A 16,948-nucleotide genomic window follows, 5' to 3' on the forward strand; every position below is an offset into this window, starting at 1 on the left:
TGAAAGGGGGATGGAGGCGGGGATGAAGATTAAAATCAAAATCCATGCGAGGATGGACTTACGCTTTCCCCCAACCTGCCTTATCCCCAATCCCTATTAGTAAAATAACTAAAATACCTTTAGCGATGGAAGTGGACCGGAGAGAAACGTGCCCCCCCCCCCCACCTAGTCCTCTTTAAACCGGGGATAGAGGAAATAAAATGGGGATGAAGGTTAAAATCAAAACCCGTGTGAGGGATGAAGGGTAGAATTTTGAGATTGTACCCTCACCTCTGCCCTGGTTCACTGCCATCTATAAAGATAACCATCTCATTTGCCAAAACCCTAACGAGGCATTTGTTTAGTGCCCCTTTTTTGGGGGCTAAACTAATCATCTGTTAAATGCAATTTTTTTTTCTTATCAACATGAGTTCACAACTTCCTTATGAGAGCCCACAAGGGCTCTTTCACTGATCCGATCGGGGCAACTTGGGAATGTCACCAAAGACACCACGAGTTCGAACGGGTATCATCTCTTGCCGCATGGTCAAATCTAAGCGTACTTTTTGGTGGGCAAGGTTTTTTACCAACTGGAGGCTAACAAATGTGTGGTCTGTGATGGAAGTTTTTTTTCCTTAGATTATAAAAAAAAACAAAAACGTCTCATCACGAGAAAGCACTTTCCCTCTTTCATATTTCTTTCAAAGAAAAGTGGCTCCTTGTCATTCCACCACTCCTAGTTTGAGAAAAGAGGGCATGAATTTTAAAATAAAAATCACGGGGCTATGCCTTTGGAAAAAAAGAAAAATTATTGGCAGTGTTTTTGAAGACTTGTTTTACAAACTAAAATACGGCAAGTTATCATTATCCCAAAGTTTTTAACGCGGCGGTCTGGTGTGCAGTGCCTATAAAACCCCTTATTTTTTATCCACTGATGTCAGTGTAGACTGGATTTCATCATTACCCTTTTTCATAACCCCAGAGGCTTTAGGGTTTATCAGAAACCCAATGGAGACGGTGGGTTTTTCTTCCTCTTCCTCTGCAACCCCAGCATCACCGCCACCACCATCATCCACATCTCTCCCTTCTCCTCCTATCCCTCCCTCACCCCCTCTGCAGAAGGAGAAGGATGCCCAGAAGAGGAAACCACCAACCCCACAAGAACTCGTGGCCATGTATGAGGCAGAGGGTCTGGACACCAAAGAAGCCTCTTTGAAGGTAATTCAAGATCTTCAGATCATTCTGTACAGAGTTACAGGGTCGGGAAGGAACAAGAGGGACAAATTCATGGTGGAGACGGCGAGGAAGCTCGATAGCGTCAACACCCGCCTCGTCATTCTGGAGATGAAGGTCCACTCGAAGCCCGGGTTCCCGGAGACGCTGGCGATCGGGGTCGCTGCCGGAGGCGTGCTGCGGGGAATCACCAGTGCCGCTCCTCATGTCGTCACAGCGTTTTCTCAGATGTGGTCCAGTGTTAGAAACTCTACCAGAACCTGATTTTTCTCTATTTTTCCTCGCCCCCCACCCGACCTCTCTTTCAAGAATTTTGTTATCTTTTTATGGGCAGTTGTTATTTATGAGAATTATGAGCTATGCCATATATAAAATTCGCATCTATGTGTTTTCCATTTTGTTTAGTTGGTGTTAGGTTTTTGTGGTTATTGACAAAAAAAAAATTGTTGGTGTTACTTTACTTTGTTTTATGGCGAGGTGGATGGGAATTTTGGGGTATTATGTTGTGGTTTGTAGCTTATAGCTCAATCTATGGAGGGGTCTTAAACTTGGTGTACTTGCTTAATTGAACCCATGCTGTAAAAAACAAGCTGTTGGTGAAGGTATGGAAATGGTTATGTTCTTCATCTTATCTTTGGCATTTAATTCTATTCTGTGGGGGTTTGCTTTATTCACTTATAGAGCATGATATTGCCCACTCACTATTGTTTGTCCACTTTCTGTAATGCGGGTGCATATGTGACACAGGGATTAGGCCAACTGGGTGCCGCACGCCTCGACGCGATTCGGGTGCGGGTGCGACACCGGTGCGGTCAAGCCGACCCTGGGTGTGGTCAACGCAACCAGGGACCCTAAAAAAAAATCGATGAAAAGGGCTGAGAAAAAAAAACGATGAAAAGAGCTGAGCGGAGAATTAGGGCAAATTGACCCCTACGCCTCCGACGCTCCTTCTACCCGACCTCTCTTCTCCTCCTGCGACCGCATCCGTAAGTCTGCAAGGTATGCTTCTCTCTCAATCTCTCTCAATTTTTCCTTAAATCTCTCTCTGGGTTCTGTGCAAGTCGGCAATCCGGCAGCTTGTCGGGCCGGGCTGGCCTTTAAATAAGTGACTCTTCCTCCCCTCTGGGTTTCCTTGGTTCAGAAGGACAAAGGATGGTTCCAGAAAGAAGGCTGAGGGCTCTCACTTTCCTCGAGGTCCTGATCGCCTTCTTGATCCCGCCGTTGGCTGTCTTCATCAGGCATGGATGCAGGGTAACACCCCACAAATTTTTTTCCTGAAAATTTCGGAATTTTCCCCCCAATTTTTTGAGTGTCTTCTTCGGAATATTTTTGCCATTTTTTCTTAAGAATCTGTCCCATTAATTCCTATCTTTTTCTATCGGTGAATATTTGTGAATGCAGGTGGAATTCTGGATCTGTTTGCTGTTGACGATATTGGGTTACATTCCTGGGATGGTTTACGCGATCTATGCGATCGTGGTCATTGATCGCGATCGATATCGAAATGATTATTATCAGCCTATGGTGGCTTAGTCACGTTTGCATTTGTATATGTTTTTATTCAATTAATTGTGGAGTCTATGTTTTGAACTTTTGATGGGGCACATTGATAGTGTGTTTGAACTTTTGGTGTTTTTGTCATTTTGATGGTTTGATTAGAACCCTCTTCTCTTTGCTTTTGGGGTTTGTTCTGTCATTGTTAGTGAGTGAATAAATTTATCGTTATATGTGTTAGAGCATGTATGTATGTCTAGCTGCGTGTGTTTTTGTGTAAATGTGTTCATTTCCAATTTAATAGGTATGATTATGTAGATGGTCTTTTGTTAAGGGTAGGAGGGGATAGTGCTGATGTGAAGACAAAAGAACAGAATTGTAGATTGTTAATTTGATTTATTGCATGCATGATGAATTGATGATACGATAATTGTTTTTTATTTCATTAGTGTTACTGTTAACTGTTAAAAATTATATATATATATATATATATACACCCTCCCGTGCCCCGCGCCCAACTTTTTTAAAGTGCCTTATCGCCACACCCGGATCCGCACCTATGTGACATAGCTGAAAAGTTGGGTTTTCAGGCATTTTATACCTGACAAGTCACTAAGCAAAAGGGCACTCCATTGCTGTTGCTGTTGGTCTTTTTACAAAAACTTGACAATGTGGAACGAGATTTATTATGTAATCAATGTTTCTTTTGTGGTAAGATATGTCTCTGTATGGCTATTCTGTGTTGGTGAAATCAAAGGCATATTTCACTTAAGGATCGAAATGCTTCTTGTGACATACGTTCTGCAGGAAAGTAAAGTCTAAGTGTAGGCTATAACTCAAGGAAGCACGCTCATCATGGAGAGGATTTCCCATGTTTCTTATGAAATTCCATGTTTGTAATCAGAAATTTGGTTCCTCTTGGGTTTAATCAAGCTAACATTCAGCATTTGTTTTAAGGTTGTTTGAGTGAATGTAATGTTAAAGCTAGCTGGTGTTAAGCAAATACAGAATCCATCCGATGTTAAAACCTCCTGGATTAAATTCAATGGATTTATGTACCGGTGGATGGAACAGTGAAGGATTACTTGCTTGGATTTTGCTTATATGTAGGTAAAAAAAAATCCTTTTTAATTGCCCCTTTTCTCAACCTCTGCTTGATGTTTTTTTTCCTTGGAAGAATACTTGATACAACTTGATTCACGGTAATCAGATGCTGTGTGATCAAATGTTTATGTGTCTGTGATTAGTGCAAATCAATCTCTGAATAAGTTCCTTTTGTCTGTCCAACTTCTGCTCATTCTTCAATTCCAGTTATTTATAAGAAAATTTCCAGCTGTCTTGGTCTTATAAGAGAGAAACTGGGATTTTTTTTGATAGGCGAGAGACTGGGATTAATGCAAGGAAGGTATGAAGAATTAAAAGGGCTGTTTACTGAAGTGAAGCTAAAGTGTTCGAACCCGATGTTCAGAAGTAGGGTCTTGAATCATTACTTGATGTCGCTCATGCATTTGGTTCTCAAGTATTCTATATTTCAGTCCCCTGATCTGGGATTCATCCATCTCTAGCCAGCAGTGTGACCTCAGACATGTCCATGAAGAGTTCTTTTGGTTACAAGCAAACCACCAAATGCTGCTGGATATCTGGACTCAAGACTTGTTATAGGTCACTTGGATTGGTTCATTGAGTTTCCTGGTATTGTTTGAGAAAGTTGAAACCAAATCCCAGAGGAACCAGGGGTTTTCAAAACTGAAGTACAAGATTGTATTCTAATAGTGGAGGAGAATGTGGAAGGTGTTGGAGTCTTTCAATAGGGAAAGTGATTTTTTTCGTTTGCAAGAGTTTGGGTATCTGCTCATTAAGAGGCTGATGTTCTTTTGTCCCATAGTTGATTGTTGATGAGGGTGTTCAGATGGAAGATGGACTTTGCTAAAATCCTAGTGGTCATTCCATAATTTTATTTAAGACGACTAGATTTGTTTGGCTGAGAGCTTCCATCTAGTGCCCAACTGGATGAAGCTGTTATGCCATTTCTGAATTTTACCCGCAGATATGTTGTGGCTCTGCTTCTTTGTGTCCGTTCGATTAGATTCAGACCTATTCAGGCTTTATTTTTTTGGGAAACCAATTCGATTCAGAAACCGATTCTGACAACATTGCTTCTTGTCACGTCTACATTTCTGGTTTCCATGTTTTCTTTCACTATTCAAGAAAGGCAACGATGCTTATCTATCGTTTGCCTCTCTGAAATTATGTTCACCAAGTACATTAGAGTCTGGTTTTGGATAATCAGTTCCTTGATTTTATTTGCGGATTAAAATTTACATTTTGTAGCGCACCTCAGGTTGCCCAGTCGTTAGTACTGCACTTGGTAAGATGGTGGGACGTCATCTTGCCCAAGGTAAATCCCTTGGGATCATACTAGTGGCTTGCTTAGTGGGTATCCTTTGCAGGCAGGAGCATTTACCCAGGTTTCAATCGAGCAACCCTGTTTCTAGGTAGGTTTGTCATCATCCAAAAAAATAGTGAGCCTTTGTATAATCAGATTAGGATACTAGTAAACATGAAAAGTTTGGAATTTTACTTATTTGGTTGATTAGGCATAATCTTCTGCATATACAAGATTAAGATTGAAACATGACTCCTTTAAACTGACAATTTTCCGTCCATATTCTGATGACAATTTTTGAAGCATTGCTTAAAAGAAGGATATTTGTTGCCATGGGTTTATCTTGAAATGTGTACTTCAGAGGTCTTTTGTTTTGTTCAAACGTGGAAATCGAGATTTTACGTGCAATATTTTCTGCGTTTAATAAGGTTCCAAAGCAAGAGATGGAGTACGTGCAGCCTCCATGCTCCTGAGTTAATTTCTCATGTGCTTCTGTTGCCTTGTGAGTCCCTCCTCACCCTTGCTAAAACTTGCTCATGATAGGGACTAGGGACATCCTAGACAGGTTGAATTCCTGTTAGCGCTCAAGGTGCCCTGCAGAGTAGATCCAGTGATCGAGCCAGCGTACTTAGTAAAGTACCGCTGGTTCAACAAAACGCAGAAAATCACTACTTTACTGGTGGTTTTCTGTGTTTCATGGCGACTTTCTGTGATTTCGAGTTTTACACAAAAAATCGCCATGCACATAGCAATTTTTTGTGTTTTGTCGGCTTGCTCAGCCATTGGCAAAATCTTGGACCCCCTTTTTGATGATGAGAAAATCACCCAAGATTGAGCGATGACTTTGTCTGGAAAGCTGCTTGGAAAGTACAATAAAGCTCTAGGCCCCTATGGCTTAAGAGAAAACCGAGTGGTTACTCTGTAAACTTTATCTTCTTGGGCATCTCAGAGGTACGGGCCAGGAAAAATAACTGATTTTACCAATCTGAGTTTGATTTAAATCACGTAGATGACTTTGCCTGTGTAAGACATCCCATCAACTTTTATCCTTGAAGGAGCAACCAATTGAGCCCCACAAGGCCTCCGGTCATCTGATTGGAGCAACTTGTAAATGAACGTCACAAGTTCAAAACCCTCAGGTGGCATCCCTTGCTGCAAGGTCCAAGCTGAGTGTACTCCCCAGTGGGCAGGGGGACCTCGGGTGGGGGTGGATCCCTTGGATTATCCAAAAAAAATTGTCCAAAGCCAATATTGAAACTGAAATAACTCGCATTGAAATACCATTTCCTCGATCGGTCGTTCCTCAAACCAACAACGATTGAGCCTTTACAAACACAAATATTTGAAACTGCATTTTCTTTTTCTTATTTTTCCCTCTTATTTTCTCTGTTTTTTGTGAAGTATGAAATATGACAACGTTGCTTTTGAATACATAATTTATTTACGCTCATTGAATGCAGACTTGCAACTACATGGTAAAGAATGATGACGACCTTTGGTGGAATCAACCATTACTATCAGGCACCAACAAGAGGATGATGGAAGAGTAACTGAGCATTGGATAGATATTACCATCAATGAAGTGAGAATATTGTTGGATGGCAACTGCTCTATCTGGTAGATCTTCTGTGAGGAAATCATACGGTGCAGGCTTGCTGGTGTCAACGAGTGGCTGCCACCGGTAGCCTGGCCGGTCAGGGAGCGAAATGATGACTGGTAGATGGCTTGTGTTGAAGGCAATATATATCTCTCCTTTTTCTTTATCAATCTGTTCAACAAAGAATTAGCATCGATATTCCCAGCCAATGTAATTTGCTAGATTTAAGCCACTCTTTTTGTTTCAAAGCAGTAAATAGGCCGAAGAGCCATGAAATGGTTTTCAGAGCTCCAGATTGAACAAAACCAAACATATATATTTTTTTGTCTTTCAACCAAATAATTTTCAGTTTTTTCCAACGACATATTGATGAAAACTAACGAGACAATAGAAGTCTAGTCGACTTACTAATGAAAATGCCACCAATCGACTTGATTCAGACCAGTCAGGATTCCCAGGTGAGTGACCATGCCACTGAAGGCGCTCCGCTGTAGGAAAATCATCTAGTCCAAGGGATTCACATTCCCTTACATGCAAAATCAGGTCCCTTAGAATAATTAGAAATGATATTTAATTACTAAAAGATAAAATAATCAAAGTTTTCTTTTTCAATATTCGGTTGCATACCGGCGGAACTTTGTCATAAGGCAACAGAATCTGAAGAAATCAGCTGAATCAGTCTCCTTCTTATCCCATCGGAAATAGTTGATCTGTAGAATGATGAGCTTCATTATAATGTTTCTGAATAATGAACAGGAAGATGTGGATTCCCTTTGCCAAAAAGAAACAGAGCTAGCTCAGAGTAGAAGCTTACGAAATTGTCATGGCAGTATGTATTATTGTTCCCGCCTTTTGTGTGTCCATACTCGTCACCCATATATATCATTGGAACTCCCTAATCAAGATAACGTACAAACTTACCGACAGAACCAGATATAAAATTAAAGATTGTTAGAACACATCTACCACCTTGCAGATGGAAGTTCTAAAAGTCTAGTTCACAATCATTACTTCATTACCAATATACCAATTTAAGTAGGGCCAAACCTTCCTAATATTCGAATGTATTTTTACAAAAAGGACCTCATGACCAAAAAATAACTTGGACAGTATAACAGTATTGACGAGAATTTGTCCTGAGACCTACGTTGTAAGGTTGATGAGAAGCCACGTTACTTCAGTCACTTGAGGTCTTACAACCAAGCACGTTCAAGTTAGGAATAGGAGTACGGTGTACACGTGAGCCAGGGAGAGGCCAAATGCAGGTTGTTAATGGTTGTCTTGCTAACTAAGCGAATGAACTTGAGTTTGTCCATTCAATCTCTAGCTCATGCCAAGTCAACCCTGAACCTTTCGTTAGCACACTGAAGGTACATAAACTTTGTGGTTTTGGCCTCCCTCATGCCAAACCAGTACAAATACCACCACAGGAACACCATCTTTTATGTTACCTTAAAACAGTAAAAGTAAACTTTATACATCTTATTTTCTTTGATGAGCTAGTGTGTATAGGTATTACAAATGTTCTCATTGCATATTATTAATGTATTTTAACATTCAATGGGCTCTTAATGGCTTACTGGGCTTTTATCGAGCCTGCTGTCAGGTTTGAGCTCAGGTTGTTTATTAAATAACAAGATCAAACTGAAACATTTTTGAGCTGATGCTTGTTATAAACCCATTCTAGTTTGTCCCTATCATTATACAGATAACTCAGATGTCAAGATACATTTAAATGTCACAATTTCATTTCTTTAATTTTTAAGCAAATTGTATAGAAATGTAGATATAAGCAGAAAAGTGCATTTGTCAAATTGTATAGAAATGTAGATATAAACAGAAAAGTGCATTTGTAACAGTGAGACTAAGCAGATGCCTTGATTTTTTTTTTTCTGAACTTGTATTTTATCAAATAACAGATTGGAAAATTTAAGCACTTTGCTTCCAACCAGTGTAAGAATGAAAAAGGCAACATTATGAGAAAGCAGTTCTTACTTGTGAAACCATGAGACAAAGGAAGAAGTTCCTCATTTGCCGCTTCCTCAATTTCTTCACATTCTGGCCTACAAATTCTCCTTCCTACAAAGTTAGACCAAAAGACTTAGTGGCTGCATAAACTATAACAAACAAAACAACAATGCCGCAACAAGGGAGCTTTCACAGAATGGTCTCAAAGCATTCCACACTTGTGGATGCAAACGGATCGGATCCAGATCAGCTAAATACATAGGAAAGTCAGGTTTGAATCAGGATGGAACAGCTAAAATTCATAACAGTTCCATATTGGATCCGGTCAGTTTGCATCCCTGTCCACACACGCACATAGAGAGAAAGAGACGAAAATAGGTTGAAGAAACACTCAACCAGGAATGAGGAAAAATTCATTTTGGCTGTGTTTAGGCTGGGTAACTAGACTAGTACATACAAACCACCTCATTGAAAACAAGGCAATGAATATGACAACAAACCTTATTGGAAACAAGGCAATGAGTATGATAACAAAAGAAAAATTATTTGTCGAACCGAGACATTTAAGTCTGTATCCTAAGCTAAGAAAGGAAGACAAAAAAGTGGCTAGGATTGAGGCACCAGAAGAGACTAAGGACAACTCACAAGATTCATCCATTGAAATTGCTAAGTCATTGTCATAATTGGTAGAAGCTTTTTAACCTCTTCTTAAAAGAGCAACTTCTACAACGGGAGTGGCGGTCTTATCCTTCTCTAACCCCAATAAGTTTTCTTGACTTCTTGATTTCGGTGCATCATTTCATATGACCCTAAAGATTGATACCTTATCTGAATATCATACCAACTCAAATGCAGCTGATGATTTCACCGGCGATGGTACATCTCTTGAAATTAAAGGAATAAAAAATTTTGAAAAAGATTTTCAAAACTCAAAAAAGATTTAAATTCCAAAAATTAAATATATTCTCAAATTGAATTTAAATCTCTTATTTGTTTCTCAAATAACTCCTTCTCATTAAATGGTTGTTGGGTGTAGGATCGTCACTCAAAGAATCTGATTGGGGAAGGCCATAGAGAAGGCCTCTACTACATAAACATTTTTGAGATACCCAAGAATATATTTTTTTATAATGTTCAAAAATTAGATTTAGACTTATGACATAGAAGATTAGGACATCCCCATGTATCTAAAGTTTCATATTTTCTAAATTTGAAAATTTTTTATAACAATGATAAATTTACTTGTGATGATTATATTCTTGGTAAAATAAAAAAATTACCATTTTATGAAAGAACTTGTCTCTACTAGACCACTTGAGTTAGTTCATTTGGATGTTTGGAGCCCGACATCAATTATGTCAAAAGGTGAATATGCATATTATGTAGTTTTTGTGGATGACTTCACTAGATATACTTGAATCTACTTCCTTAAACATAAATATGAAGTTTTCTTGCATGTGTTTCAATAAAAGAGGAGAATGCTTGAAACTCTCAAGCATGAACTTTACAAAAGGGGAACACCCCTATTTATACAAGCAAAAAGAACCACATGGGGGGGCTCCCAAAGGAGTCATTGGGGAGCTCCCAACGACTCTATTGGGAGGCCCCCAATGTGATATGACACTTGAATAAAAAAAATAAATCAAAAGAGACAAATCAAGTTGGAGGCTATGTCACATGGGTGCGGGTGCGGGTGCGACACGGGTGCGGCACAATTTTAAAATTTTTGGACACGGGGACTCGGCAAAAAAAAAATATATATATATATATATAATTTTATTTTATTTTATTTTTAAAATGCCACAGGTGTCTGTGCACAGTCACAGACTGTGACTGTGCACAGGCACAACACTGTGCACTATGCACAGGCACAGCACTGTGCACAGTCACAGACTGTGCACAGTGCACACTGCAAAGACTGTGCACTGTGCACAGTCACAGACTGTGCACAGTCTGTGACTGTGCACACTGCAAAGACTGCACAGTCACAGTGCCTTTTTTATATATATTTTTTTAAATAAAAAATATAAAAAATTAGTTTTTTAGGGACATTTTTGGACTCGGTCAAAGTTGACCGAGTCCAAAATGTGGACGGACTCGGCCTGGACTCGTTGACCGAGTCCGACTCGGCGTTGACCGAGTCCGGGCCGAGTCCGAAGCCGCACCCGAGTCCGCACCCGTGTCGGGGCGTGTCGACTCGGGTGCGGCACCTCCTTAGCCGAGTCCGTGTGACATAGGTTGGAGGTCTCCTATTTCTTTCAGATCTTCTTTGATTAAGATTGGGAACAGACTCACTATATTGATCAATAGCACTTCGGAAAGTATGTCGATTTCTATGAGAATAGGTTATTGGGTCACTTGAAATTCTGCCTTCTTAGATATTGGGTGAGTTAAGTTCATCAATATCTACTATATTTTTTCCATCATGATTTGATGATACTTCATCATCACTATCCCTATCATCATTACTAGACAATAAGTCAAATAAGAAAGAATAATCAGTATTTTCCTGGGAAAAAACATTTCTTTCAAATCCGCTCTCATTTTCTAAGAAAGTCACATTTCTTGAGACATATAACTTATTATTTCTAGAGTCATAACATCGAAACCCTTTTTGAGTTTCAGAATATCAAAGAAAGGCGCAGAGAATAGCCTTAGGAGAGACTTTGTCATTCTTATCAGTAAGTATAAAACACTTACACCCAAAGACTCGTAACCTATTATAACCAGGTTCCATCTTATGTAAAACTTCAAAAGGAGAGATCTTTCCCAATTTCCTAGAAGGTAAGCGATTTATGAGATATACTGAAGCAAGGGCTTCTTCGGCCCAAAATTTTTTAGGAATATTTTGGGATATAAAAAGGGTTCTAGTGGTCTCAATGATGTGTCTATGTTTCCTTTTGGCCAACCCATTTTGTTGAGGGGTCTTGAGACAAGACCTTTGGTGAACAATACCACTATCCTCAAGATAATTTTTGAATTCATTGGAGAAATATTCTCCTCCAGAATCACTTCTAAATATCTTTATGTTGTTGAATTGATTCATGATCATTACATGAAAGGATTTGAAGCACGAAAAAACTTCATGCTTATACTTGAGAAAATGAATCCATGAATATCTAGAAAAGTTATCCATAAAGATTACATAGTAAGAAAAACCTCCTTTTGAAACAACTGGTGCAGGTCTCCAAACATCTGAATGAACAATTTTGAAAGGTTTAGCAGAGAACATAGTTCTTTGCTCAAAAGGTAAACTTCGCATTTTCCCAAGAATATAATCATTACAAGAAAAAGAACTTTTACAAAGATCTTTTGCAAAATGTAAATAAGACAACTTGGTGATGTTAGGATGACCAAGTCTTTTGTGCCACACATTTATATCTTTGTGTCGGGCAACATTACAAAAAGTTTTTGGAATTTGAAGAGAGTCCATATAGTATAAGTTTCCCTTTCTAAATCCTTCCCCAATCAATTTTCCAGACCGACGATCCTGTATTGAACATTTATCAAAAAAATTTAGAATAAAAAAATCTTGAGTTTCAAAATTTCCTATGCCTTTAATTTCAAGAGAGGTTCCATCCGCAGTGGAAACAAAAAATGGAGAAATATTTTTTGAATAATCGGAAAGAGAATATATGTTTGAGGACTTATGAAAAGATGCACCAGAGTCTAAAAGCCAAGAAACTTTACCTGGAGGGGAAGAGGTAGATACAGCGACATCGGAGGTAGCTCCCTTGAGGAGAGGTTGAAGAGCTTCCACTATTTGATTTAGTGAAAGAGATCTACTTGAAGATGTTTCCTCCTTTTGCGGTATACTGGTGGTGGCCATGGCTAGAAGTCCTTTCCATTTAAGGCATATAGGTTTGATATGCCCCGGTTCTTTACAAAAATGGCAAAAAAATTTGCTTTAGTCCTTCTTTCCTCCTTGCCCACTATTTCCTCCTTGATTTTGTGATTTGAAATGAGGAGGACGATAGGCTTTTACATTGTTTCAGGGTCTTGATATGGCATTGACCCCATCATTTTCTTCATGATTAGAAGGAACGACAAGTACATTTGATCATTGTTTACTTATACCCATACAGGTCTCTTCACCACATAATTTGGTGAAAACATCATCAAGAGAGGGGGGAGTAAAAGAGGATAAAAGAGACGATATTATTTGCTCAAATTTGGGCGTTAGCCTATTCAAAAAGTTGAAGAATCAGTCTTCTTCAAGTTGCTTGTGACAGAGTTCAATTGCTTCCCCACTCCATTTTGGTTCGAGAATAGCAAACTCATCCCAAATAGAAGAAATGTCGGCGAAATATTCTCTAATAGTCATATCGCCTTATTGAAGAGTAAGGGCCTTCTTTTGAATATAGTATTTGTGGAAAAGATCCCTTGATGTATACATTTTTTCAAGATAATGCCATGCTTCCGAAGCTTTTTTGAACTTAATAATATTGGCATTAATCTTGGTTTCAACCGATGAAAAAATCCAAGAAAGAATCTTAAAATTCTTCATTTCCCATTCGTCATGTTTCTTGGAATAATCCTCAAGTGCTTTTGTTCTTTCATCTCCTTCAAGAATCTTGATTTCTCCGTCTTTAACAATAGTAATTTTCGGTTCGGGTTCCGGGATTGTGCCTTGCACATAACCCCATAAACCCTTCCCTTTTATGTGAGCCTCCATGTTCCCGGCCCAAACATGATAGTTGGAGCCATTTAGTTTAAAGCCAAGAGCAAAGGAGGACTCTTTTTTCGCCCATTAGAGAGTAAAGATAGATGAAGAAATACGTACCAAAAGGATATCTTTAAGTCTTACTTATACAAGATTCTTCTAAAATATTTGAGAAACAAGATCCACCACTTCAATCATCAAAACACTGAAGGCACGCTTTTTGAGGCACTCAAAAAACGAAGAATCTCACGATCCTCTATCACCAACCAAGCTCTGATACCATATGAAAATGTTTACGAAGAGACAATACGTAGACAAGCACAAATACTTTACAAAAGATGTGCACGAAAGCACTCATACAACACTTGAACAACTACGCACAAATGCGTAAAAATAGCAAACATGCACTAAGGCATGTGTTTCAATAAAAGAGGAAAATGCTTGAGACTCTCAAGCATGAACTTTACAAAGGGGGAACACCCCTATTTATACAAGCAAAATGAACCACATGGGGAGGCTCCCAAAGGAGTCGTTAGGGAGCCCCCAACGGTCACATTTATGACCGTTGGGGGCCCCCAACGACTCTATTGGGAGGCCCCCAATGTGATATGACACTTGAATAAAAAAAAAGGAAAAAATAAAAGAAATAGAAAATAAAAATGAAGAAGAAATTACAAGCATTATTCCAAGTGGAATATGCATAAAAGATAAAATTACAGAAATACCCTTTTGGGTATTATGGACAAATAAATAAATAAATATATATATATATATATATATATATATATATATATATATATATATATATATATACTTACAATGTTGTTTTGCAATTACATTTTAACAATTACACATCAAAGATCATGCCCACACACATCACAACAAAATGGCCCAGCTGAAAGGAAACACAGGCACATTGTAGAAACTATGAGAACATTACGTATTGCTAGTCATGTGCCTAAATTTTTTTGGAGTAAAGCAGCTTTAACTGCAGTGCATCTTATTAAATGAATGCCATCATTATTACAAAATATCTTTCCTGTTGAAAAACTTTTTAAACAAACTCCCAATAACTCTAGATTGGGATTTTTTTTTTTGCAAATGTTTTGTTTTAACTAACAAAAATTATAAATTTTCGCTTAGGGCCATTATTATGTATTTTTTGGATATGTTGATAACCAAAAAGGTTATAGATGTTATGATCCTAAAAATAATGAGAAGTTATATGTTTCAAGAAATATAGCATTTTTAGAAAAGAAAAACTTATTTGATAGTGAAAAATATAAGTAACTAAGTACTCTTTTTTGCTTGACTTTGTTTCAAAGCATGATATTAATGATTGTGATTGCGAGTTTGATATTGATAATGATAATGTTGTTGTAAATGATAAAGAGCAATCTCATACTGACAAAAACTACTTGCAGTATTCTAGACGTAGTGTTCCTAGACCTTCATGTGCACCTGACAAATATTTTGATATTGAAACACAACATGAAGTGCAATCAAGAAAAACATCTAGAACCTCTAAGCAACCAGAAATTTTTGTATCATATGACTCTTTTTCACCAAATACAAGGCATGTATCACACTAATTTATTCCTTTATAGAACCTTCCACCTATACCAAGCCAAAGTCATCTCCGAGTGGGAAGAAGCCAAGAGGGTAGAGTTAGATGCCTTAGAAAAAGATCATACTTGGACACTCTAAGAAAATAAGAAACCTATATGTTGTAGGTGGGTGTACAAGGTGAAAACCAAGAGTGTTGAGATTCTAGAAAGGTATAAAGTTGTATTAGTTGCTAAGGGTTATTCTCAAGAATATGGCATTGATTATGAGAAAACATTTGCTCACGTCGTTAGGATGACCACTATTAAGAATTTAAGACCATGGTTGCCAGTTGAGGAAGCGGGAGCGGGAAGCGATACGGGAAGCGGGAGCGGGAAGTGAGGCACTTTCAAAATTTTAGGAAGCGGGGAAGCGTGGGACCACTTAGGACCAATTCGGGAAGCGTCTCGGAAGCGACCTAGGAAGCGTCTCAGAAGCGAGGGGGAATAAAAAAAAATACAAAAAGTTTTGAAAAAACAGGGGAAGCGAGGGGGAAGCGTGATGGGAAGCGCGCTTCCCATTAAAGGGAAGCGCGTCCCCCATTAAAGGGAAACACGTCCCCCATTAAAGGGAAGCGCGCTTCCCAAAAAAGGGGGACGCTTCCCCCCATGCTTCGGAAGCGCGACGTTTCACGCTTCCCCTTTTAGCCAGGCGCTTCCGGTAACCCTGATTAAGACACTAGTAGTTATAGCTTCTATTAAAAATTGGCTCATATACTAGATGGATGTCAAGAACACATTCCTTAATGAAAGTTTAGTTGAAAAAGTTTGCATGGAGGCACCTCCTGGTATGACCATTCCTAAGGAAAAACTCTTTGTTTAAATAAAGAACTTTATGGACTAAAACAAGCACCGAAAGCAAGGTATGATAGATTTAGTAAAATTATGTTTGATATTGGTTTTAGATGTTGTTTGACTAACACAACTTTATTTGTTAAGAAAACTAATGCAAGTATTGTTGTCCTCTTATATGTGGATAACATGATCATCACCGAAGGAGATAGATAAGAAATTTCAAATATTAAAAATTTGCTTAAAAATAATTTTAAAATGATTTATTTGGGCTTCTTAAGATACTTTTCAGGGATTGAAGTTGCCTATTCCCCTAGAGGATATTTATTGTCTCAGTCTAAATTTGCTTTTAATATTGTTTTTAGGTCTAAAATCACAGATGATAAGAGAGTAGATACTCCGGAGGTTGTAAATGTCAAGATGCGAATAGACGATGGAAAACTTCTTGATGATCTGACTCCCTATAGACAACTTGTGAGAGCACTCTCTAAACTTTTTATTACTAGACCTGATATAGCACACGTTGTACATACAGCTAGTCAATTCCAACACGCTCTCACTTCCGTTCACATAAGAGTCGTCTTATGAATTATTAGATATATTAAAACTTTCATCACTAGAGGCCTCTTCTTGTCTTCTTCGTCAACATTAGATTTACTTGCTTATACTGATGCTGACTAGGGAGATGATCCCAACAACTGACACTCAACTATGAGTTTTGTGTATTTTTAGGTGACTCCTTGATTTCGTAGAGATATAAGAAGCAACAAAAGATTTTTTTGTCACCTACAAAAGTTGAATACCGAGTCATTGTCACGAACTGAAGCATATGCCTTGATGTGCCACTTATAGGCAAGAGAACACTTACAAAATATGACCTCTTATGGGTCAACACATGAAAATACAAGAATGAGCCACTAGGTGTTGAGAACATATATAAAATTAATGGATATTATTGGAGAATATTCCCTTAAAGAAGTGTTATAAATGAGAGGGGGCAGACCCCATTATATACAAGAGGGAGCTCATAAAGAGCCGTTGGGACCTACCCAACAGTTACAAATCTAGTCGTTGGGTAGGGTCCAACGACTCTTGGTTAATTCCCAAAAAGCCCATGAAGGTTGAGAATTATTACATTAAAAAGAATAAAATAAAAACAAAAAAATGAAAATAAAAAACACTTAATTATGTTATACATGAGAAAAAACCAAAATACCCCTAAACTACGAATA

The 16,948-nt window shown here is 38.3% G+C and overlaps 3 protein-coding genes across 4 annotated transcripts in view; 2 read left to right on the forward strand and 1 right to left on the reverse strand.

Moving 5' to 3' along the window:
* The first annotated feature begins 964 nt into the window (after nucleotides 1-964).
* Nucleotides 965-3,130, forward strand: LOC149815357 (low temperature-induced protein lt101.2-like). Its single transcript, XM_089989015.1, has 3 exons — nucleotides 965-2,211; nucleotides 2,354-2,463; nucleotides 2,614-3,130. The coding sequence occupies exons 2-3, from the start codon at nucleotides 2,365-2,367 to the stop codon at nucleotides 2,743-2,745; spliced, it is 231 nt and encodes a 76-aa protein (XP_089845141.1). The 5' UTR covers nucleotides 965-2,211; nucleotides 2,354-2,364; the 3' UTR covers nucleotides 2,746-3,130.
* On the forward strand, nucleotides 988-1,476 carry LOC149815358 (uncharacterized). The gene has a single exon (XM_089990531.1). It carries the CDS (start codon nucleotides 988-990, stop codon nucleotides 1,474-1,476), a length of 489 nt encoding a protein of 162 aa, XP_089846657.1.
* A 3,213-nt stretch (nucleotides 3,131-6,343) lies between the features above and the next one.
* ISA1 (isoamylase 1) overlaps nucleotides 6,344-16,948 on the reverse strand; it is a 181,846-nt gene continuing 171,241 nt past the window's right edge. For both annotated transcript variants that reach the window (XM_089989407.1, XM_089989406.1), the window contains exons 15-19: nucleotides 8,685-8,768; nucleotides 7,504-7,584; nucleotides 7,317-7,399; nucleotides 7,098-7,215; nucleotides 6,344-6,860 (exon numbers count right to left, since the gene is read on the reverse strand). In XM_089989407.1, the coding sequence (XP_089845533.1) occupies nucleotides 6,597-6,860; nucleotides 7,098-7,215; nucleotides 7,317-7,399; nucleotides 7,504-7,584; nucleotides 8,685-8,768 (630 nt within the window). In that variant the 3' untranslated portion in view covers nucleotides 6,344-6,596. The remainder of the gene's footprint in view (nucleotides 6,861-7,097; nucleotides 7,216-7,316; nucleotides 7,400-7,503; nucleotides 7,585-8,684; nucleotides 8,769-16,948) is intronic.

This window comes from Nuphar pumila, chromosome 15 (assembly GCF_984573655.1).
Source record: "Nuphar pumila chromosome 15, dmNupPumi1.hap1.1, whole genome shotgun sequence".
Taxonomy (NCBI): domain Eukaryota; kingdom Viridiplantae; phylum Streptophyta; class Magnoliopsida; order Nymphaeales; family Nymphaeaceae; genus Nuphar; species Nuphar pumila.